This window comes from Gadus chalcogrammus, chromosome 16, assembly GCF_026213295.1.
Source record: "Gadus chalcogrammus isolate NIFS_2021 chromosome 16, NIFS_Gcha_1.0, whole genome shotgun sequence".
NCBI lineage: Eukaryota > Metazoa > Chordata > Actinopteri > Gadiformes > Gadidae > Gadus > Gadus chalcogrammus.
This window is the reverse complement of record NC_079427.1, coordinates 28,560,965-28,572,097: the sequence shown is the minus strand read 5'-3', so window position 1 is coordinate 28,572,097 and position 11,133 is coordinate 28,560,965. Positions and strand designations below refer to the sequence as shown.

The 11,133-nt window shown below is 46.9% G+C and overlaps 1 protein-coding gene across 1 annotated transcript; it reads right to left on the bottom strand.

The window, feature by feature from the left end:
• Positions 1 to 5,789: 5,789 nt before the first annotated feature.
• On the bottom strand, positions 5,790 to 9,303 carry LOC130406528 (transmembrane protein 199-like). The gene is made up of 6 exons (XM_056612159.1): positions 8,895 to 9,303; positions 8,434 to 8,507; positions 8,107 to 8,196; positions 7,529 to 7,571; positions 7,012 to 7,124; positions 5,790 to 6,610 (listed from the first exon to the last, which is right to left on the bottom strand). Exons 1-6 carry the CDS (start codon positions 9,076 to 9,078, stop codon positions 6,515 to 6,517), a joined length of 600 nt encoding a protein of 199 aa, XP_056468134.1. The 5' UTR covers positions 9,079 to 9,303; the 3' UTR covers positions 5,790 to 6,514.
• Between the last annotated feature and the right edge of the window lie 1,830 nt (positions 9,304 to 11,133).

Below are 11,133 nucleotides of genomic sequence, written 5' to 3'. Positions count from 1 at the left end.
TAGTACAGTGTGATGTAGTGTTAGAGTGGTTTGAGAGTTCTAAGTTAAATGGATAAGATATTTACTTTTTGAGAAATAAAATGTTCATCAGAGTCCAGCAGAAACATTTCTGATAGTAGATATAATCAGTGGCAAGTTAAATGTCATGTGTTAAAAAGGTGGACGGCGACCAGTGTCCGCCTGACGACCGTGATGGGATAGGACACCGGAATGAGGGGGAGGAAGCGGCTGGCCGTCCGGTTGGGTGACCGGGAGGTGATGCATGAGTTTTGGCTCGCCAACATCCGGGACTCATGCATCATCGGACTGGACCTGCTAACCCACTGGGGTGCCAGGGTTGACATGGCTGGAGCAGCCATCATCGTGGGAACAGAGACTGTGGCGCTCCAGTCCGGACGGGGAGGGGACTCTGGCGGCCGGCGGAGTAGTCGCCGGGCTATGGCCCGGAGGCCTCTGCCTCTGCCCGTTCCTTGCGTTCCCCGCAGGCCTGTGTTTGCCGCCTTTCCTTCCCCCGAGACTGCCGAAGCCGTTAATGCGCTTTGGCTGCGCAGTGGAGTTGGGCTCGACGTGCAGCAGAGTCAGCAGCTGAGGCTGTTACTCGAGGAGCATGGGGACATTTTCGCGGCTCGGGATGAGGATTGCAGGCGGACAGAGCTAGTGCAGCATGCCATCGACACCGGCTCTGCACGGCCCATCCACCTGCGGCCCCACCGATTAGCACTGGCCAAACGCCAGGCGGCAGAGGACAAGGTCCGCGAGATGGCTGCCGGGGGGGTAATGAGCCCTCGTCCAGTCCATGGGCGGCTCCGGCCGTCCTGGTGAGGAAGAAGGATGGTAGCTGGAGGTACTGCTTGGACTACCGGCGCCTCAACAGGGTTACGCGGAAGGACTCATACCCGCTGCCACGGATCGACGACGCCCTGGACTATATCGGGGGTTCTAGCTGGTTCAGCTCCCTGGACCTGCGTAGCGGTTACTGGCAAGTGGAGTTGGCGCCCGAGGCCAGACATGCGTTCACCATCGGGCAGGGGTTGTGGCAGTTTCGGGACATGCCGTCCGGGTTATGCAACGCACCGGCGACGTTCGAGCGGATGATGGAGAGGGTGCTGGCGGGCGTCCCCCGGAGCCATTGTGTCGTGTACCTGGATGACTTGTTGGTGCACGCCCGCGATTTCGGCGGTGCACTGGCGAACCTGCGGGAGGTTCTTGAGGCGATCCGCCTGGCCGGGTTGCGGCCGAACCCTGCCAAATGTTCCCTGTTGGCCAGGGAAACGTTGTTCTTGGGGCACGTGGTGAACGAACATGGCGTAGCCACTAACCCGGACAAGGCGGCAGCGGTCCGGGACTGGCCGACCCCCGCCAACACCAGCGAACTGCAGAGTTTTCTGGGCCTGGCGGGGTACTACCGCCGGTTCGTCCAGGACTTTGCCACAGTTGCCAGCCCCCTCCACCGCCTAACCGAGGCGGGCCGGCCGTATGTCTGGGACGACGCCTGCGCCACGGCCTTCGCCCGACTCAAGGTGGTCCTCACCGAGGCTCCAGTCCTGGTTTACCCCGACGCTGGTCTCCCTTTTGTCATTGACACCGATGCCAGTAATGTGGGGGTCGGTGCGGTCCTTTCCCAGGGGGTGGGGGAAGAGGAACGTGCCGGGGGCTACTTCAGCCGCACTCTCAGTCGGGCGGAGCGCAATTACTGTGTGACCCGGCGGGAGTTGTTGGCTGTGGTTCTGGCCGTTTCAAGGCATTTCAAGCCATACCTTCATGGCAAGCACTACCTGATCCGCACCGACCATGCGTCTCTCACGTGGCTCCTCAGTTTTAAGAACCCTGAGGGCCAGGTGGCTCGATGGTTGGAGGTTTTACAAGAGTATGACTTCGAGATCCAGCATCGGGCGGGGCGGCTCCACAGCAACGCCGATGCACTCTCCCGACGGCCCTGTGCAGTCCTGGTGTGCCTCTACTGCCTGAGCCAGGAGGAGCGGGCCAACGAGTCTCCGATGGTGGCGGCTCTCCAGAGCACCGAGGCTGCCCAGACCATCGGCAAGGCAGAGGGGTGGCTCCCGCTGTCGGCGCGTCAGTTGGAGCAGCAGCAGCGGGCCGACGAGACCCTGGCGCTGGTGAGGGACTGGTTGGAAGCGGGGCAGCGCCCCAATTGGCCGGAGGTGTCGGCACGAGGACCGGAGGTAAAGGCCTACCACTCCCAGTGGGGATGCTTCCAGCTCCATGATGGGGTGGTCTACAGCAGGTGGCATGACCCTAGGGGTAAGGGCGACATTCTGCAGCTGTTGGTGCCCTGTGTGCTTCGTCCCCAGGTGCTGCAGCTAGTCCACGGCTCGGTGGGAGCGGGGCACTACGGGAACGCTAAGGAGCGGGGCACTACGGGAACTAAGACTAAGACCCTGCATCGCCTGCGGGGGCGGTTCTACTGGCCGGGTTGTCGACGGGACATCGAGCTGCACATCCACTGTTGTGACACCTGCACAGCGCAGAAGCGCTCCCACGCCCCGCTCCAGCAGTACCTAGTGGGAGCACCGATGGAGCGGGTGGGGGTCGACGTCCTGGGGCCATTCCCAGTCACCGACTCCGGCAACCACTATGTCCTCGTGGCCATGGACTACTTCACCAAATGGCCTGAGGCGTATGCGGTGCCGGACCAGACTGCGCCACCACCGTAGAGAGGCTGCTGGAGGAGATGTTTGCCCATTTCGGGGTCCCTGCTGAGCTCCACAGCGACCAGGGGCGGAACTTTGAATCCCAGGTCTTTGGAGAGGTCTGCCGGCGGGGTGCACAAGACGAGGACGACGCCGCTCCATCCCCAGAGTGACGGTTTGGTGGAGCGGTTTAACCACACCCTGGCCACCCAGCTCGCCATCCTCACCAGCCAGCACCAGCGGGACTGGGACCGCCACCTGCCCCTGGTCCTGTGGTCCTATCGGACTGCAGTACAGGAGTCCAGTCACTGCACGCCAGCTGCCCTCATGTTCGTGCGGGAGCTCCGGACACCGGTGGACTTGGTGTTCGGGTCTCCGCCCGAGCCTGAGATCGCTGGGGGTGCGGCTATGGACTATTCCACAGTAGGGCTGTCACTTTTTCCAAAAATGAAATTCTAACGAATTTCGAATGTCCATAATTAATTTGAATACATTCGAATACATTCGACCCCCCCCCCCCCCCCCCATAGAACACGACAACAGTCTTGATTTTTTATGTTGCTCTTTTTATTTCTTGTGGAAATCACGTATACCTACTGAATTCATAACAGCACAGGATAAAAACACATCTTTGATAACACATTTGTAAACACAACAAGAGGAAGCTCCGACACACAAGTGCGGCTGTCTTTTACACATTAACAATAACTGCTCGGAGAGCGATATGCGGAGCGCATGTCGTCCATGGCACACGCAGCCTATATAAACGAACAATCTGTGAGGCCGACCTCCAACACGGCATGCTGCTCTTTTTATTCCTTACGGAAAGAAAATTACAAGTAGTCTCGCAGCTCTCCGTTACCGTTGCAGCTGCTTCTGTCAGCCGTGCTGTATAAGTCCCCAAACAGGCTGCCCATCGTGCCCAGCGCAGCAGCGGACTTTTCTCCCTGTCGTGTGCGATCAGTGTCGGTCTCCGTTTCAGTGAGCTTGTGTGAGAGGCTTTCAGTCACGAGATGCTTCTGTGCAGGGGAAAGGTGGACTAACCGGGAGAAGCGGGGATCCAGGAGGGCCGCTTTATTGAGGAGAAGCCACTCGCCGCTCTCTTCTTTGTAGAGCATTTTTACAGTTCGAATGGAGAATTACACTTCGAATTCGAACTTTTCACCCCACCTTCGAACGAATATTCGAACTTCGAATAAAAAGTGACAGCCCTATTCCACAGGCTGAGGGATCACCTGCTCGTGGTCCATGACTACACCCGGCAGGCTCAGGCTGCCTCAGGGGTGAGGCAGAAGAGGGGCTATGACACCGGGGACGAGCGTTCACACCCGGGGACAGGGTGTGGGTGTACTGCACCGTCAGAAAGAAAGGGGTCTGCCCTAAACTGGAGAGCCACTGACAGGGGCCTGGGGAAATCCTGGGTTAAATTTTCGCCGGAATTACGCTTCAAAAATGAAATTCGCTTCAAAAAAAGGAATTATTATAATTCCAAAATTATAATAATTTATTTTCAGAAACGGCCAGTATTTTGCCCAGCTTTGCTCTAGAGCAGGGGTGTACAAACTTTTTTCAAAGGGGGCCATATTTGAACAATTTAAAAATATTGAGGGCCGAATGACTCTCCCGAGATAAAGATAGACTTTATTTTCACCTATACAACAAAATTGGGAGAATTATATATATTATATATATAATTATAATATCTTTGGACCATAATAAAGTCACATGCAAATTAATTGCATTTCATAATTTTTATTTAACGATATGCAATAGTCTGCAACTTCTATATCACACCACATAAGGAATAAGCATTGAGGAATAGCTGTCTAAGTTAATTTGAGAAGACATGTATGATTTCATGACAAATTCACAAACTGTATTGCAACAAGTGCAGTCAAATAAAAATATTGTCTTTTCTTCAATTTCATTAACCCAGAACAGTAGGAAACTAACAACAATTTGACCATAAAAAATGCACATGCAAAAAATAAACATACAGGTCTCTAACAATTTCCAGATCGCACCACACAACCAAACTTGTTGTTTCAACATAAGATTTGAGTGTCCATGCTGCCTTGAAGAAATTGTATGCCAACATAACTAAGACAATAAGTCAACTTAAATAGATATTGCTATTTGACTCAACTCCATATTCAGTCCATATTACTTGAAACCGTTAGATGTATGTTTTAAATAGCATTATAAGTAACAGTTTTTTGTTGATGCAACTACAAAACTAGTGAGTTGTAGTGATGTTATGGTTTGCGTCGAGGCATCGGGGCGTGTGTCGAGTACCTCGGCTCCTCCCCCAGCGAAGCTCCGTATCGAGTAGGATTCACATAGGCGAAATGACGTAGCGTGTGACGTTCGAGGCTTCATCTCTGGCTGTTCCGCGATATGAATAGAATATAATTTATTGTATTGTGTATCTATTTTGCCCGGGATGACTTAAAATCTTTGTCAAATGATTTGTTCTCTACCATGAGCTCGGGAGATATTTATGAACGGCACACTCACACGTATCACTGAAATGACTTTAATTCTTAAACGTCTTGATGTTGTACGAAGCAAACATCACATCATCACAGGAAACTCTTTCTTTCATCATAATTTCATTCACCACTAGGTGTCCCTAGCGTACTCATTTGAAGCTTCGAGGTCGAACCACTTTGATGGTTCATCTGGCTGCTAGGCTTTGACGTTTCATGATCGAGGCATCATCTCGGGACCACTAGTGAGTTGTACTTACATTTATGAACTGATTGAATATAAAGCCCATTGAGGATTGCTTAAATGTATAGTTTGATGTAGCTACAGCAGCCATGATGTAGTAATACGTCCATGCGATTGCTAACCCTTATTAGCCTACCTGTGGGGGGGAGGGGTCAGGTTCATGGGGGTCGCGGATGTGGCTAGCACTAGAATGGTGCTGCCACCATGTGGTGAAAAGAGAAATTGCAACGGTGGCAGGCTGGCAGGCCATAAATAATACATTTTCGTAAGGGAGCCGGTCTTTGGCCATGCCTGCTCCAGAGGAACACAGGATTCATGGCTTAAGTAGGCAACAAATTAATTAGGCACAAAGGTTGTCTTAAGTGGTAACCTCAGAAAATACCACATGCTGCAGGTTAGATTGTAGAGATGCAAAGTGGGCAGATAAGAGCAGGTGAGTGGTGTGCTGAGGATTCATCATCCCAAGCTTGGTTTTGATTGGTCAATTTGTCCAGGGAGAGTTCTACTTTGAGAGGCTTTCCAGAATTACTTGTTGCTATGGTTGGTTGCATGGTACGTTTAGTTCTAGCATACTGGTCGTTTTTGAGTCAAGAACTGTTAACCAGACAGAACTGCCATGGGAATGATTGGAAATGATGTCCTATAATAATGATAATAGCATAATAATGTTACATTTCTGAGAAGCAGTTAACTATATCTATTTGCCTGCCAAGTTTCACATCTCTAGCATAGAAATGTGATTACAATAAAATACCTACCAACACCTGGCCCTTCGGCCCTGGAGCCCCCCATGACGGTCCAAGACAACATCCTTTGTAAGACAAGTAATACTTTTAATGACACAAGAAGTAGATACAGCATGTGGGGAAAAAGGAGATCAAGTTAATCAATAAAAAAAAGACAATTGAATAACATAACGGTTTACAAATAACTTTGCTATCAATACCAAAGCAATTGGCATCAATCAATACCCAAACATCAACGCTAAAACTCCCATTCAAATCGTTTGGTCCAAACACCAGGTCCCAGATCTAATGATCTCAATGTGAAACAGATAGATATGTTCATATTCGTGATGATCATTCAATGAGAACGTTTGCCGTCGAGGGCCCAGGGTCCTGATGTAACCTCTATGGTTCTCCTAATTCTCCTTCCATGGTTCGGACCAAGACGTAAAGCTCTGCCAAACCGACAACAGACGTGGCGATAACTGCAGCAATCACCCTCTGGAACCAAAGCAAAGGGGTTTATTTGTGTTAAAGAAGAAAACATCCAAACTGTCCACAGTAAGAGGGAACCACTGCACTTTATCCATGACTTGAATGGACATGTACATCAATGACTCCATTTTGAAAGCTGCTCAAACAATGCAGTGACAGGAACTCAAATAGTTTGTGTGTGCATAGTTCAACACACTGAGTAAAGGAGTCAGATGTAATCCAAAGCATACACTGATTGCTGACTCATATCCAAAAGGTTTGGAGAAAGACCTATTTCTAAGCATAATTAGGCATAAGTCACCATTAAATAATTATACATTCAATACATATGCACAAAAACTAAAAGTTGTCAAAGGAAGCGGACATTTTATGCAATGACACCGCTAAAATAAAGTGCTTGAATTTACCGCTGAAGTCTCAGTGAAGATATACTGGCTGCCCATGTAGGAACAGGCAAACGTTGCGGCAACCGTCACCAGGAAGTTTAACACCGTCACAACAGCAGCCTTAGCTGAGCGCACTGCGAACAGGAATGGTATGATAGAAAGTGAATACATTTATACTGCAGTTTTCAAGTGCTTTAGAATGATTGAACATTATAATTGATATAGCATATTCTTACAATACTTGTATTTTAGCTATTACTTTTCCTTCCATGACTGCCCTACAGACAGTTCATGTGCATGTTGGTTGCGTATTGCTCAAAAGACACCTTGCCAGGATGTACCCACAGGATCTCTTCTAGACGACCCACACTACATCATGAGACATTCTTGTATTCTTATAGCCCACTGGGCAACAATGCTTCTCACAGAGACAAAATTACATCGAAGATCCATATATATATAAGATTAAGTATATCTATCTATCTATCTATCTATATATATATAGATATATATATATAGATATATATTAGGGACAAACCTTGCATTCCAAAATCTGCCAGTGTTCCATTCCGGTTAATTTCCTTGAAGGTTAAAAGAGAGATATATAATATTATACTTTTAGATAACTACATTTTTTTTATTCCATTAAAGTGGTCAACAGGGATGGCTGACTAAACTTAAAAAAAATTAACCCTGCCAATACCCTATATTTTTTTGAGTAGGTAATGTGCATATTCAAGCAATATCGATTTGGTTACAAAACAAAATATCTCATTACGCATGTTTTCATGTCTCATGCCTTTTAAACCACTTTTTGACGAGCCTGAAGAGTGAAGGCACAATAGTTGTACCAACCGCATGGACAGCATTAACACCACAATTCACAATATAACACAATGTGTGTAACATCGTAATAACTCAACTAACTCAAAAAATAAATAACCATTTCAACAATTCAATTCTAGAAAGTGTACCATTGTGGGGCAATCTCTACAATGATGTTGACCCCTTAATATGACCCTTGAATCTATGTAAATGCATCATACATGATAAATCATGATCATTGCCAACAAACCCATGCACCTGGCACATGGTTGTCATGTTAACAGAAGTCACCTGAGTGTTGACATTACGCGTGATCCTGTGATACTCCTCATTCGCCAGCTTGGCTTTAATCTTCTCGAGTCGGGCCACCAGCTCAGGGTTCTGGTGTGAAGAACATTAGTATCATACGATATAATTGACTGTCATTAGTACTGTATCTATATGTAGTACATATACTATCATTAGTATACGTGTTCGGTATGAGTTCAGATATAACTGCGATACATTATGTCGGAAACATTGATTTACTAAAATAACTCTGGAGTTCTGAAAGCAACGACACTGCAACACTTAAGGCTGAGGGTTAGGGCAAAGGGTTGTAATGGTATCAAGACTTACCCTCGGATGCTTCACTACCTCCGGCAGATACGGCAAGCTGGTCTCCAACAACTGGTACAGGTAGAAGGGATGCCCTGAAGGCAAAAGGTCAAACTTAAACTTATACGAGTTCTCAAGACACAGCAGGTGATTATACATAAACCTAGGCTGGGTAGCCCCGACAATTATGCCGGCGATTAAAGAAGCACAAGGGTCTGGAGAAGAGCAATACATTTATTTCTACTTCCGATACGTTTTTGCGGGAGCAAATCACAGAGCTGGCATTTCCCCTTGGCGCGCTATTGGCTGGTTTAACACATTGACGACAGGGAAGCGTACTAGGCCCGTTGATCACGCCTCTTGTGCTGAAGAAAATGACAGCAGCTTCCCCAGACTAACGTGCAATCTATGATTGAGCTTGGTCTGGCAATAGCCAGACTAACATAAGCCATGATGAGTGAACACAACGCAGCACGACTAACCATTATCTCGAAGACAATTCTTTAGTTTTCTTAACGTCACAAATGAGATCCTGTCCTGATCTCTCTTCTCGACCAGTCCCTTCAGTTCGGCCCGCAGCTCCTCTGGACAGGAGAAGCCATTCTGTTCCAGAAGCTCCGTCAGCCTGAGTCTGACTCCGTCTCCTACTTCAAAGGAGGAGGCCATCGCTGGGGAGGTAAAGAGGTCGCTCCTGGTGACAATGTGGTTACACGTACAGCGTTAACTCTCAAACCGGACGGATGATTGTTTAGGCTCCGGTACTACCGTTCAAATAAAAATCGTTCATATGAATATTATTCCGTTGGATATATCAACTGCTCGTTAGACGCTGTCAGGACGGCTGTAAACAAGGTCGGAGGACACCATTTTCTTCTTCTTCTTCTTCTTCTTGGGGTTTTACGGCGGTTGGCATCCACAACTTGGTGCATTACCGCCCTCTTCTGATCCCGGTAATGAATCAAAACAAAAATATCCAAACACTCACTCATTCACACCTTCTTTCTACTCTATATCCTATCATATAACCCTGTTTCTCTCAAAAAGCCAAACAATACTTTTATACAATTCCTCTTCATTAATCTTAAAATATTTTCCAAAGTATACTCCTGCATACCCAATTCTCTCAATTGATTTTTCATACTTTCCCTCTCCATCCCATAACCACTACAGTACATTAAAACATGTTCCACTGTCTCCTCTACCTGGCACCCCTCACATAATCCTGTGGGGTGTTTTCCTATCAAATTCATTGTTTTATTTAGTGCACTGTGCCCCAACCTTAACCTAATCAATTTGTTCATCCTTCCTCTGACCACTATACCTTATTTTAACATTAACACTTTTTTGAATATTATATAAATATCTCCCTTTCTCCTCACTGTCCCATTTGTCTTGGCACATCTTGTTAACTTTTCCCCATATCAGGCTTTTAACTTCTGCCTTACTTAAACTGATATTCATTTCTACTTTTTCCTTCTCCAATGCCTTCTTCGCCATCTTATCGGCTTTCTCATTTCCCTTCACCCCTACATGAGCTGGAACCCATAAAAAAAGTATTTGCCTCCCCTGCTGAACGATTCTCGTAATTGACTGTAGAACTTCATATAACAAACCTTGGCGAATACTTGAATAAAAAGACCTCATACTTTCCAAAACTGATGCTGAATCTGTACAGATCACAATTTTTTCAACTGTACTTGATTCCACCCATTTTAATGCGACCAGCACCCCCAACATCTCCACTGTATAAACGCTTAAATTATCTGATGTTCTTCTATTAAACTCTAATCTTTTTGATGGAACAACTACTCCAAACCCTGTCACTCCTGTCTCAGGTTGTTTGGCACCATCTGTAAAAACATGAACATACTCACTGTACTCTATAAAAAGATGAATATTAAAAACACTAGCCAGGTCTATCTGTTCTCTCTCTCTCTTCTTTATATCCAACACAAACCAGTCCACCTCTGGCCACACCATCCTCCATGGCGGCATTAATGGATATACCACTGTTGGACTAAGCTTCAATTCACCCACACCAAACTCTTTCGCTATATCATTCCCCACCCGACCAAAATGATTCCTCTCACACTTCCCATAAACCCAGCACTCTTTCAACACTCCTTTTGTGGGGTGAGACTCACTTTGCCCTCGCAGATTAGCCCAATAGTTCCCCATCAATTGTTTCCTTCTCAACTCCAGTGGCATTTCCCCCATTTCTACCTGCAGAGCAGGCACTGGTGATGATTAAAAAGCCCCACTGCATACCCTTAATGCCTTAGCCTGAATCACGTCCAGCTTTCTCAAGAGAGACACTGCGGCTGACCCATACACTATACACGCATAATCAAACACAGATCTAATCATAGCCACATATATAGTCTTTAAAGCTGAACAGCTCGCTCCCCAATCCCTACCAGCCAAACATCTCATCACATTTATTACCTTTTTGCATTTATCCTCAATCTTCCTAATATGGTCTGCCCATGTTACCCTAGAATCAAAAATAACTCCCAAATATTTAAATGAGCCAACTCTTTCCAACTCTTTCCCATACATCCTCAATTTCATCCCATCCTCAATTCTTTTCCTAGTGAAAAATACAGTTTGAGTTTTCTCTACCGAAAATCTGCACCCCCAGTCAAATCCCCACTCTGTCACCCCATCAATTGCAGACTGGACTTTACTAATAATATGCATCACATTTCTTCCCCTTTTCCA